At 36.4% G+C, this 14,457-nt stretch overlaps 1 protein-coding gene across 1 annotated transcript in view; it reads right to left on the bottom strand.

Moving 5' to 3' along the window:
* The window catches only part of LOC311279998 (F-box/WD repeat-containing protein 4-like), a 44,730-nt gene extending 38,189 nt beyond the window's left edge, over positions 1-6,541 (bottom strand). Inside the window, exons 1-5 of the mRNA XM_084391863.1 lie at positions 6,170-6,541; positions 5,069-5,164; positions 4,466-4,651; positions 3,797-3,929; positions 2,782-2,876 (exon numbers count right to left, since the gene is read on the bottom strand). Coding sequence (XP_084247989.1) covers positions 2,782-2,876; positions 3,797-3,929; positions 4,466-4,651; positions 5,069-5,164; positions 6,170-6,354 — 695 coding nt within the window. The 5' untranslated portion in view covers positions 6,355-6,541. The remainder of the gene's footprint in view (positions 1-2,781; positions 2,877-3,796; positions 3,930-4,465; positions 4,652-5,068; positions 5,165-6,169) is intronic.
* Between the last annotated feature and the right edge of the window lie 7,916 nt (positions 6,542-14,457).

Raw genomic sequence — 14,457 nt, 5'->3', positions numbered from 1 at the left:
ATGCACACTCTTTCGACATCTTTCTCTCTGTTCTTTCTCCCTTCTTTGTCCCTCACCCCTTCCCTCGGACCCGTTGCTCACTGCAGCGTCTCCTCTCTTGCTCCTTGTCCTTTAGATACCTCAAGCGTGAAGCTGGAACAATTACATTTGCAACACAAGGGCTTCCCATCTAGTTCTTCAGGTTTCCAAATTAAAACACACTGTGCAATCCCTATTTTGAAACCCTGTCCATCTACAGTTTCAGCTCCTGACTGTTGTAGGAGTGAAAGCAGAACATACTCTCAATTAGAGGACATCTGTTGCTCTTTTTAATTGGTGGAGCTCACACATAGGAAACTGATCATCTAAAAAACTAAGCAGTCTCAAAAATACCAGCCTTAGTATCTTATATAACATTAAATAATGGAAGTCAAAGTTTGTTTGTGCTTTAATTTTCTTTTTGAAATTAGTTGTGCTGCTTAATATTTTTGTGGAAACTAATTTATTTTTATTTTTTTTATTCTTTGATGAAAAGAAAGTTCAATAGAACCGAATTTACTGTAACATTATAAATGTCTTTAACGTCATTGTTGATTAAGAGATTATTTTTGTGGAAAAACTGATAAATTTAAGGATTCTTTAATGAATAGAAAGTTTAAAAAAAGTGTTAGTAACATGATAAATGTCTTTACCATCACTACTGATCAACAGTAAAAACAGATCTTTTTTATACATAAAAATATATAGCTGTCTATATATTTTAGGAACAGATTCGGTGAAAAGGCATAAAAAAAGTTTGACGCCTTTATTTCAAGTCAACTTTATTTCATCAACTTTGACTCCCACCGTCAATACATGTAAAGAAGTGTGGTCCATTATCTGGGTCCAGCAGTCTTTTTTGGAGGCCTGCTATTTCAGCCATCAAATTGGAGAATTAATGATGTGTATAATCGTCTCTTATTTTGAAATCTAAATTCTTGGCTGTGGAGACGGGGCAGTGGGGATTAATAACTCGGCTGAGTGACTAAAACTGCGTTGAACCATTGCATCTGCTCAAGTAGCAGTGGCTTTCTTCCGCTACACGCTGGCCTTGTCGTGACAAAAGATGAGAGCGGTCAATGTCCTCTAGTGTCTAGCAGCGCACAGTGTTTCCATTCCTTCAGCAGTGCTGTGAAGGTGCGTTTGACGGATCAGGGGCAGGTGGAGGCTCTGCGCTAGCGTTACAGCTTCATGTGCCTGCGTGTCATTAAGCGTGTGGGAGTATACATGGCCGAGCAATCAAAGGCAGCAGGAGCAAAGGCAACCCCGCTTCGCCATAATATCCTGCACGGTTTTTTTCTCTTTCCCTCTTCGCCTGTCTCACTCCATCCCACACTTGTTTAAACAGCTCATCACATTGGGAAACTTCCCAGATGTATCGGGGGAGAAACGGTTAACCAGTTGTAGACTGAAACAGCTCTCTAAAGTTCAAAAGTCTGTAACGATTTATCAAATGGAAGATCCAACACATTTCAGTGTTTAAAAAGTCAAGAAACACAAAGAAACATTCAATGATGCATCACCCCTGTCCTAGTGAGAGTTAAGAAGCTGGGAAAATAGCGTAGGTTACATTTGAGCATTTTCAAACCATAAAAAGGGTCTTTTTTTCCACACTATGAGGGGGCAAAATTCTGCTTTCTAAGGCTTTAGGGGCCGGGATCACATTCTTCTGCATCTGCATTTCAGAGGTGTGAGCTAATTGACTTCAAAGCAATGGCATGGCAATAAATTGAAGAGTATGTATTAAAAAAGGGTCTTGCCACCTGCATTGGGTTGCCCTTTCTATGACCACTTCACCTCACGAGCCGTAACGATGCCACCACCCCCATCCCGCTCTTTTAAACCCAATGATACATTCATTATTTGAAAGATCTCAAATTCTCTTTGATGAAAGCAAAGGTTGATGTTCAGGTCTGTTGGTGATTCATATGGTGAGAAGAACAGAGGAAACCAGTGAGTATGAAGTATGTAGCGGAATCAAACACATAATGTCTAACGAGTGAGACGGTCTGAAACTGGAAGAGCATCATGGATACAGCAGAGGGAATTACAGTGTCCAAAAGACTGAGGCCACTAGACTAAATGCTTTTATTTTGCATAACAATTTGAGTGACAAGTTAAATTAAGATATTTTTGCATTTAAACATTTTGCATTTTGAGTATCTTGTGCTTCAATTGAAGCAAGAAAATCCAGGCTTTTGTTCAAAGAAGTTGGCATGGTCAATGTCACTTGTCAATGTTTGCTTATACAGTGATATAGAAATAGTCCAGAAGCATAATATTTCCCATTTCAATTTTCATCATAATGTTTATTTTTGAATGTTCGAATTGATTCAAAATTCTACAAATTGCTGTTCATTTCCAGGTTTAAATTATATTTTGAATCCCAGAGTCTCAGGCTTTTGGGTCCTACTGTATATTTGCTGCCATATACTGTATATAGATAAAATAAACTTTTAGTTTAAAGGAATAGTTCATCCAAAAATAAAAATTCTGTCATCATTTGGCCTCATGACGTTCCAAACAGAAAATTCTTCAAAATATCTTCTTTTGTGTTCCATAGAAGAAAGTCAGTCTTGTAATGACATGACTTTACCCAATATATTTTATTTAATATTACAAATCAAGGACTGACAGCATCAAATTCATCAAACACTGGAACAAAAGTCTTTGGAAGAGTATATGTTAGCTTTGTGGTTAGACTATTAACCACAAAGACTAGACAAATCTCATCGCACAAATAAATCATGAGTACAGGCTTACCATACAGATGGACTGATGGCCACCGACCACACTCTGTCATACATGGGGATTGTATGTAAGCAATGTCCAAATTGATCTGGAGTCAGAGCCCAAATCTAAAATCAAATTGCAAGTACAAAAAGTCATTTGGACAATAACCTACACAACTGTACAAAAGTTTGGGGTTAGTAACTTTTTGAAAGAAATTAGCAAGGATGCATTAAGTTGATCAAACGTTACAGTAAGGACTTTTATACAGTTACAAAAACATTATATTTCAAATATATTGTCCATTTTCTTCTTTATCAAAACATCCTGGGAAAAATGTATCACGGTTTCTGCAAAATTATTAACTGTTTAACACTGAAAATAATAAAAAGATCTTTGAAAAATCTTTGCCATTACAAGTATAAATTACATTTTATAATATATTACAACAGGGAAAAAAATATTTTTAATTGTAGTAATATCTCACAATATTACTGTTTTTTTTAAATCACATAAATCCAGCCTAGGTGAGCATAAGAGACTTATGAGACATTTAAAAAAAATCATACCGACCCCAAACTATTGAATGACAATGTACTATATGTTGTATAGCAATAATAGCAAATGTTTAGTATCAACAATCCCAAAAAATTATTGCTTTTCCAGAAAGTATGAAGGCATCCCTGATGTCTTTCCAAGGTGTTTCTCAAATATAAGGTGTAGCATAACTAGGATGATGGACTGATACTATGACATCATACCAAATAGATCTGTCAAGGAGTAGCAAAGGGTCACTCTACATAGCAGCTCCAACAATAACTGTGACTATAACTGTAATTTACATAGTTACTGGAATTTATTTAAAGATTTATTTCCAACAATTTCATAACACTCTCCTGTAACTAAATTTTTCTCTATACTGCACATGTAACATTCAAAATCAATTGAATGCCAGAGTAAGTGGATATAATACAATGCAAGACACCTAGTCATGGCCATAGCGATATTTACTCAAATGAAAGCGAGAGCAACACAAACAGTCACTAACCTTTGCGGTCTTGTCTCTGGAGCCACTGACTATCACACCACCTTTACAGTCAATGCAGTTCACCTCCTGATTGTGACCATAATACCCCACAGAGTAATCACTTCCTTTGTCATGAAGAATTATTTTACCATCTCTGAGAAAAAAAAAGACAAACAGTAAAGATTGGTAGTAATAATACTACATACAAGAGTGTTATAGCAAATAAACATAAATTAAATACAATAAAACACTTTTCTGTTCAGGATTATGCGTTTTAAAGAGCAAACTATCCCAAACAATCAAAACACAAGGTGTCACTCACTGAAAGGCTGAACTATTGCAGTTAATATTTTACTGTGTTTAAATTTAGGACTTTTGGCACAATAATAAAAAAGAGGGAAAACAGCACATTCCTGTTTCACCTTTCAACTGAAGAAAACTGGTGGCTCAAACTAAACCTTCATTGCATGTGTGACAATGGAAATCACATCAGGTTTTTTTAAATGTATTTGATTGTTTTTTTTATTATTTTTATTATAATAAACAAGTCAGCAACAACCAGATAAGATTAGATGAGGAAGTTATACCTCATCAAATCTGTTTATATACTTGCTGACTTGGTTATTAAAAGAAAAGAAAAGAACTGAACTGAATGACCATAAGATCAGTAAGCAGTGATCATGGATTTACCCTCCTGCACTGATAAGGTGTGTGTCTGTCAGAGTGAATCTGCACACGTCCTCCTGGTGTCCCGTGAACAGGGCCACTCGATTGTTCTGTAACTTTCCCCCCTCAGCTCTCAGATGGTACGCACTGATGTTTGCTGCCTGAGAGAGATACAGCACATCACAGTCCAGCTGTATCCACGGCAACAAGCTGTGGGCGAACAATCAAGGAATGGAAATTACTCCTACACATGTTTTTTCTGTAGTTCAATCTGTATCTTGGGGCTTAAGGTGACGAGGAGGCTAATAAAAAAAACACAATAATGTCTTGTCCATATTGGCAAGGTCAACTACACACCCTAAGTCAGAGGATAAATGTCTGAAAAAATATGTATTTTGGGGTTGGACAGTGAAAGTATGACATCTTCCTACTTGCTTTTAAATTCCTTTTTTCCCCTTCTCCCTTTTGAAGTAAGGGGTGGGTCACATTACAACCATTTTATTCCACACTAGTTTGAGCGACTGTATTTCTGCATCTGTATATGCCTAGTTATTTTATACATACGATTCATGTTTTTTTATGCATTCAATTTTGATGCAGTGTAAGTTAAAATATAAAATAACTCACTTAATTTTCCATTTTAAAAGAACTTCTTTACGACAGACTCCATGGATCCAGTTGTGGGACACCCTCACTCTGTCCTTAAGAGGAATGGAAGGACATCTGAAAAAATTGGAGGATGATTAGGGGATTGACATTATTTGATTTTACTTTAGACAATTGGCTAAATAAAGCAATTGCTGTATTCTTGCTCTCCTTTAGAATCAGACTGAGAGGATTCTGATATGACATGCTGCTTCTTTATCATTCCCTTCCAGCAACTACAATACAGTGTGCAAATAGTAGTAAATAACTTTGGCTGGTGTAGGCGAGTTTATAAAGCAAATGTTTATGACTTGGCACTTTCCACAAACAGGATACCGCATAGTACCTGAAACTCGTACATTTTTTAACAAATGGTCATAATAATGATGCGCTTAACCATCAGGAAATGTTGACCGACAACCTCAAGGAGTCAAACTAAACAGATTTTCTATGAATTCTCTGTGGGGTTTGAAATCTTTGCAACCCTGCCACCAAAGTTTTGGAGTTAAGTCTAAATGCAGTGTAAAAATTCTGATTTCTGTTAAAATTAAGAAAATATAATCTTTTTTTTGGTCTTTCCTCAATGCTTCCAAATAAAAAATTTGTGACACCAATTAAAGGCTTTTATCCCACAAGTTTTGCAATAAGAGGAAAACACGTGATGAGAAGGTTCTCTTAAAAAAAGGGTTTTGTGGGTCTAATGCTTTGAAAATGTTATGGCACGTCAGAGTTCGTATTCGTGGAAAGTGACTGAGGGACTACTTCAAATTGGTCTAATCTAAACAATTAACGTTACACGAACAAAACCTGGTTCTTTTATCCAATATCCTATTCATTTACTTATGCATAGTACTTCCAAAGCAGTTATTTTGTCTCCCTCTCACATTCAGGTTACACATGTAAACAAAACCCACATGACTATCAGCGTAAGAAATGAACTGAATCACAAGATACGCTGTTTGTATTACGTCACGGCGGCTACGAATGCGCGTTGTTCTACGCAGTCTACGTAGGTTTGCTATTCTATGCGTAGGCCGAGAACTATTAGCTAGCAACACAGCTAGTGAATCTCAAAATTCTTACGAATCTATTCCTTGTCGTGTCAAGCCAGTATTAATAATGCCTTTAGCTATTTTCCTCCAAACAACGTCTCTGGAGATGAACTGGTAGCTTCTCTTGCACGCTTGAGAGAGGCGGCAGAGCGATCTGGGATCCAGGTAGGACAGGACGAGGAAGAGCACATCCTCGGGTAACTGAAACAGAAGCATCGCTGCTCCTTTTCCAGATGAGCGCCTCTTCTCTTTTCTTTGTCACGTTGTGTCTGCCTCCACTAATATGAAGGGCTTTACTGAGAGGACATTCGTCGGTTTGACGCAGAAATGCGCAGAAGCCCATGTTTTTTCTCAAAGCGTGTAGACACAGCAAGCGAAGGAAGCCATCACAACCAGAAGAGTCACGTGATCCACGCTGTGCGCAGTGTAGTGACTGACCAGAGCCAGTGACTCAAATTCATTCTGTTTGCTGTGGTAGGACTACTTTTCATTCAGGCTATGTGTATGACCAGTTGCTGGAGCTTCTGTTGTTTTTTTTGTTTTGTTTTTTTTGTTGATGAAGATGATGATTATTTGATGATGTCTTTTTTATTATTATTATGGAATCACTTAAAATTTACATAAGACTGAAAAAGGTGGTTGATAATAAACAAGATTACTTCAGAAATACAGTATTAACATACTAAATAGCATTCTGAAAAGAAGGAAGGAAAGAAAAATTATATTCCTTTTTCCCCAAAAGCAAATTAGTATGTAGTAGCCTATGTAGTAAGGCTTTCCCAATAAAATGTAACAGTTTCATTTTTTTATTGTTAATTATAAACATTATGGATTTTTTTCAGTGACCCAATTTCTAGTAAAATATGAAAAATTTCAGTATAACCTTTTTACCCTTTTGTTTGTGAATATAGTAGGCTATTTGCCATGCAGAATTTAGAAGTTCCACAGCATACGCCATCATCTCACTTCTGTTTAACTTATAATGATTTTTCCATTGATGAGGATGATGCTGAGATATTATATATGAGTTATTATGACACCCAATGTGAGTCTTATAGCTAATAGTTGAGCAATGTGTTTTTAAAAAATCTTCCTGTTTTCCTTAAAATAAAATAAAAAACCTTTTCTTGAATTCTTATCTAGTCCCAAAGTGCATTATGTTGAAAAAAGCCTGGTTCCAGTATGATGTGGTATTTTGAACTCACTGCTGCAATAAAAAAATTTAAATAAAAAACTTTAAAAAATGGGGAAACAAAACTCTATTAAAACTCTTCTTCGGAATAAGCTACATACACAACATTAATTTGTATCATTAAAAAGTGCACTGCCACAAAGTCTGGTCATCATAAATAGTGATATATATATATATATATATATATATATATATATATATATATATAATTTAGTTAGTGGTAAAAGCCATTTTATATTCATTTTGAGCTTACACACAGCAGAAATAACAATGAAAAAATTAAATGGCTATTTTATGCAGGCTTTAATAAAGGACCGACTAGAATGTGGCCTTTTTTCTCACAGGTTTGTGAAACTGTTTATCAGGTCAACTAAAAGACAGGCCATAAAAGAAGCATTTCAGAACCAGACACAGAATTGAGGTTTGTAATTATTCGTCTTCTCCTCTCATCTCTTGTGCCTCTATAGATGTTATTTCTCTGAAGATATGCTCAGTTGCTTGTGGAATGCAATTTTGTTCTTTTCTTCGTCGGCCTGTCCTCCAATCACTCAGCTTGTCCACCCCTCACTCTATGGCACATTCAATTGCCTTGATGTTTTTTCTTCTTTTTCCTCTTCTTTTTGAATGGTGAGTGTCTTGTAATTGACAGAGGACCCCATCTCATGTAAGCATTCACTGCTTGTCATTCTACAACATGTTTTTTATATTAGTGCCACAATGGGGCCATTTGATCCTAGGTTATGGTATGTGATTGTCAGTAATGCGACTACTTGGTGGCTGCCTTTGTTTGAACCAAAGTGGTGGCCTGACCTCAGCCCATTCAGTGCGGTGACCAAGTTACGCAGGCCTCTGTATCCTTTTACTTTTCCCTATCTCCTTTACTGAGCTGAGTTTAGTTCAATACACTGTCACAGATATTACCTCTTTAACAGCCACATCCTCTCTCAGTTGCTATAGAAATCATGGTTTACACCCTTCATTCTTAACTTTTAGCCTTCACCAACAGTTAATTTCTTTGGCAACAATAGGTGTTTGTTACAAACAATGTTGGGGAAAGTTACTTTTAAAAGTAATGCAGTACAATAATGCGTTACTCCCTACAAAAGTAACTAATTGCATTACTTAGTTACTTTTTATAGAAAGTAATGTGTTGTTACTTTTGCCTTTCTTTTCCTCATCTAAGCTGGGCTTGCTTGTTTGTTTTTTAATAACAAAAAAAGTTTTATTTTTGGCAAATGTAAAGGCCCTTTCACTCCAAAAGTGAAATGAATAAGCCTCAGGCTGATGGAAATGTAAAAAATCATGCCTGTACTGTAAAGGGCGCAGCAATACTTCAGCAATACTTCAGCTTACTTCAGCAATAAAATAAAATAAACACAAATGTGATGTTAAAGGGATTCGGCCAAAAATGATATTAAACCCATGATTTACTCACCCTCAAGCCGTTCGAGATGCATATGTCAATCATTTTTCAGACGAACACATTTTCAGTTATTTTAGAAAATGTCTTAGATCTTTCAGTGGTTATAATGTGAAGCTATGGGGTCCACTCCTTCAAGTCCCAAAAATGTGCATGCATCCTTCACAAAAGTAATCCATCCGCCTCCAGGGGGATAAACGAAGGCCTTCTGAGGGTAATCCGTGTGGTTTTGTCGTAAAAATATACATATTTAAAACTTTATAAATGAAAATAACTGGCTTCCGGCAACGGTCGACGCGCGTTCACGGGAGATGGATGCCGGCGTATGACGTAGCATTTGATTTAGCTACACTTCGTTCTACGTCACGGCGCTTACTACGCTACGTCCTACTTCATACGCCAGCATCCATCTCCTGTGAACGTGCGTCGACCGATTACTTTTGTGAAGGATGCATGCACATTTTTGGGACTTGAAGGAGGTGGACCCCATAACTTGACATTATAACCACTGAAAGATCTAAGACATTTTCTAAAATAACTGAAAATTTGCTCGTCTGAAAAATGATTGACATATGCATCTCGAACGGCTTGAGGGTGAGTAAATCATGGGTTTAATATCATTTTTGGCTGAACTATCCCTTTAATCTGTAAATCTAAAATGGTTGAATTGGATCATCGAAGGTCAGCATCAAAGACATTGGTTAAAGTGAGATTAAATACATAAAGTATATTTGTGTAATTTAAAGGGTTAGTTCACCCAAAAATGAAAGTTCTGTCATTAATTACTCACCCTCATGTAATTTCATGCCCGCAAGACCTTCAATCATCTTCGGAACACAAATTAAGATATTTTTGATGAAATCCAAGAGTTTTCTGACTCCCCATAGACTGCAACGTAATTGCCACTTTCAAGGCACAAAAAGTCCATGTGACTACAGTGGTTCAACCTTAATTTTATTATCATTGCAAAAAACAAAAATAACGACTTTATACAACAATTTCTTCTTATCTGTGTCAGTCTCCTATACTGTTTACGTTGTAAACACAGTGCAGTGCTTCCTGGTTCTACTTCAGAACGCCGACTCAGTATTGGCCGGCTCCTGCATCAGCATCGCATGCATGTGTCTTGGTGCTCACGTGAACAGCTGTTTTTGTTTTGTTTTTTGTGCACAAAACGAATTCTTGTCGCTTCATAATATTAAGGTTGAACCACTGTAGTCACATGGACTATTTTAACAATGTCTTTACTACCTTTCTGGGCCTTGAAAGTTGCAATTACGTTGCTGTTTATGGCTGGTTCAGAAACCTCTCAGATTTCATCAAAAATATCTTAATTTGTGTTCCGAAGATGAATGAAGGTCTTACAGGTTTGGAACGACATGAGGGTGAGTAATTAATGACAGAATTTACATTTTTGGGTGAACTAACCCTTTAACATATTTAATTATCGCAGGTTTGCATAATATTCTTAGTTTGCATTTTACTGTTTTTATTCATTTTAAGAAATACTGAATGTTTCTTGTGCAACAAGTACAACAACAACCATCTACAGTAAAAACTATCATGTTTTCACAGCGCACACAATGCCTCTGCACTTACTCCTGATTTCTCTCGACATGGGGACAAGAGAGGTGTCAGTTAATACATGGGAAAACAAAGTAACTTGCGTTACTTATTTGAAAAAGTAACTCTGATATTTTGTTGAAAATTTAAAAGCGATGCATTGCTTTACTAGTTACTTCAAAAAGTAATCTGATTATGTACATAACTCGCGTTACTTGTAATGCATTATCCCCAACACTTGCAATGTTTCACAAGACACTGGTGACAAATATTGTTAGTGTATTGTTAAGCTGTTTAAAACATAAAGAAGTAAATGGAAATGAAGGAAATACCATTTTTATTGCTGTTTAGGGAATCCAGTGGACCTGATAGTTTGTCATTGTAAAGTTATTGCTTTATGTATTGTGGTCTGCACTACCATTCAAAAGTTTGAAGCCTGTACAATTTTTTTTTTGTTTTTTTTTTGGAAAGACGTCTGCTTATCAAGGCTGAATTTATTTGATCAAAAATACAGTAAAAATAAAAATATTGTGAAATATTATTACAATTTAAAATAAAATTGTATTTCTATTTGAATACATTTTAAAATGTAATTTATTCCTGTTATTGCAAAGCTTGATTTTCAGCATCCATTACTCCAGTCTTCAGTGTTACATGATTCTTCAGAGATCAATCCAATTTGCAGATTTGGTGCTCGAGAAACATTTCTTATTAATATTAACAGTTGTGCTGCTTAATATTATTGTGGAAACTGTGATCTATTATGAATAAAAAGTTCAAAAGAACAGCATTTATTTGAAATAGAATATTAATTTCTTTCAAATCCTTTTAAACAATAGTTCATATCATGCCGCTTAAAGTGATTCTTTCCATTCCAACACTCAAGACTCATCTATAAGAAGCTACAGAACAAGATTTAAGTCATATTCACGTAAAAGCTCTCCTTGGCACATTCATAGATCATGAGAGAGATAGCAATTTGAATCGGTCTTTTGAATCGCACCTTTTCAATGAATCAGCGATCCTGAGTGATTCATTCACAACTTGGACTGATCTGGTTCTTGAGTTCAACTCACTGACTAAATGATTCAGTCACAGCGTTTCTTAAGTTAACAGATCACTGGAGGAGAAGAGTATCAGTTAATAATGACTTACATTTCTGTCTGTTTCTAATTCAAAGCTATCATATGACTTCAGGAGACTTGGAATATGGTGTACTAGTCCGGTGGACTCCTGTAATGATTTTTCTTTTCTCTCTCTCTTAGATACTTAAAAAAAAATGTGACACATAAAAGTAAAAAATAATGACATCATTTTCATATTTGGGTGCACAGTTCCTGTAGATGAAACATGGGGTTCCTCAATTAATTAACCCCTGAATTGGATAATTGTGTCCCAGATACTGGAAATTCGAATAAAATAAAAATAAAAATCATTTATGGTTGGCTTTCCAGCTGAATTGTCATGACTGAAAGGAGATGAAGAAGGAGGGGGAATCTTCCCTTTTGATCTTTTAAGAGGGGTGCAGGGTGCTCTGTGTGGCTGGCAAACACATTTAGCCTGTAATTGTTCAGATCATTCAGACAATCAGCCTTAGAAATGCATGGGCAAACAAAAGATTACAGCTCCAATTGGAAAAGTCAACAATTCTTCCATATGTCCCGTATACAAACAGTCAAACTGTCGTGTCCCATCTTCTCTTTGAACAGTGTTTGCATGTCAATTATAACTTTGTGATTGGCTGTTGGCTTGTGCGCTTGAATACTATTGCTATTTTTGATCTCATGCATATTTTCTTCAGGAAACCATACTGATCAGGACTCTTTCCTGTGGACCAGGTTGTAAATTATTCAGCAGATTTAGACTTTTAATGACTTAGTCATTGTGAACACTATATTGGTGCTAGAAAGAGCACTTGAGGTGGACTTATCTCCATCATTTCAACCCATGTTTCCTCCATTGAGCTCCAATTTGCAGGAAGGGTTTTATGACCAGGGTTAGGTAGAATGTGAAGTAAAGGCAGCTTAGAGGTCTGGGTCATCCCATTCTCTCACCCCTGCCATTCTGCCAGTTCAGCAGGGGGGCTTGTACAAGTCTAAATTGCTCCCTAAGCAAATTAAGAAGGTAGCCCTGTTTGTTTATCAGGGGTTAAGGATGACGGTTGCAGCTCAATAAAATGGATGAAAGCAGTTTTGCGTCCCCTCTTCTCAGTGGAATTGCTCTTCATTTGCATGGCATCACAAGCTGCACAGAAGGTGCGATTTTTCCCACAACCTGCTGGATCCCCATGGTTTCTTACAACTTTATGGTCATGGAGACAAATTTCAGGGGAAACTGAGGACTGATACTGCAGAATAACCATGGCAAATCTTAAAGGTCTGTTAATCAATTGCAGACGTCATCAATGTGAACACACAGGGAGTCAATTGGTGGTTCCGGTGGTTCTTTTATTTGATCACCAACTCAAACCCTTTTAAGTGCTTTATTAGGAGTATTTTGGGGTACATCAAACATGTGCATTCACTTTAATTTTGTTTTCATTTAACATAAACATTTGGAAATCTAATGGAAAGAGTGTATCTTAGATCCAGATACTAGTCACCATTTAAAAAAAAAAGAATTCATCATTTTTAAATACAATTTTCTCCTTACTATTTCACTTAGAATTGTCCAATGGTGTGATAAATGAATTAAAAATATATATAAATATTACTCATTTTTTTGATTAATTACAGCATCACACCTCACAACATCCTGAAATTGATATGTATGTATATATTTAAGATGGTTGCTTGCTTGTGTGATTTGTTGATGTTTTCCATATCCATTTTCAAAAATCATGCATTAAAATCACACTTGGACCACACATATATACTTTAAATCTGTTTAAATGAAGATTTGCATTATAATCTTCAGCCTGTCCTCTTAGTTTGTCAGTTTTAGATTTATAAATTGAATGCTTTGTCTCATAAGTAATTTATTTAGAAATGTCAAGAAGCTTTTTTCCTTAATTGATTACCATTCGTTGAATTGGATTACATTGTTGCTGAATGGAACTAAACCAGCATACTAGAAAGTCAAAGAAACATTCTGTGGCTCTGGCCTTTCTAGGAGTTTGACCTCTGCACCCCGGCTGAGCTACTAGCATAACATGAGGCAGAACACATGGCATATTGCACCATAAAAACAATGCCAGCCTTCACTAATGTACCTGCTTTACACATTTTTCAGTGATGCATGAGATGTGTCAAGCCAAAACTAATTAGAGGACCGTTTTTGGCTGAATCGTTTAGAATTTTATGATGCAATTAATTTGATTAAAAAGGGATTGGGAAATGTGTGTTTTTTTTCTTTTTTTTTCTCTGATCATAATTTACATAGCATTATAACTGCAGTAATGCATATCTCAGGCAGAGAGGAGTCATTAATAATCTTCCTCATCACTGACAAGAACGTGATAGTGATCTCACACCACAAATCCCGGTTCTCATTTTCTCACTATACGCTGCCCTCTGATCTTGGCTTTCGGCTCCTTGGAACCCCGTCTGCAAACACGGAGCACCCCTGCTCGGACATAACAGATACCCCTCCAATCAGATTAAGCTACAGGGAGTTAAAGGTCTGAGATTAAACAAAAACACCTGAGCGAGGGTGAAGAGACGGGGCCAGGGAGCCGTAGTGTGTCCGGTTCAACCAGAGGAGAGACCAAACAGTGTAGCCCCCTGGAGAGACAGTCCTACTGAGCTGTTGACCTGAGCTGTGCCATTCCAAACATTCTGGGGGGAGAGACCCAGTATCTCCATCTCACTCTGTACCGGTCTCTAACCAGAAGGGTTATGCAAACAATGGTGGTATTTATTATGATGCAATTGCATAATGACAAGTTGTTTCATACAAAGACTGCACTGGCCTAATTTTCTATGGATGAGGCCATTGAAACTTCTAGAACGCTTCTAGAAAATACCCTTTGGCAATTTCAGATTGATGCTTTTTACACATATATTTGATGTGTTATTTAAAGGAATAATTCAAAAAATGTTAATCCTAAAAAAAGAAAATTCTGTATCATATTATCCTCTTGTTGTCCATGCTCTGACTATTTCTTCTGCAGAAAATGTATTGAAATTATTATTATTTTTTGTAT

This window comes from Rutilus rutilus (assembly GCF_951802725.1).
Source record: "Rutilus rutilus genome assembly, chromosome: 20".
NCBI classification, from domain to species: Eukaryota; Metazoa; Chordata; class Actinopteri; order Cypriniformes; family Leuciscidae; genus Rutilus; species Rutilus rutilus.
This window is presented reverse-complemented; position numbering and strand designations above follow the sequence as displayed.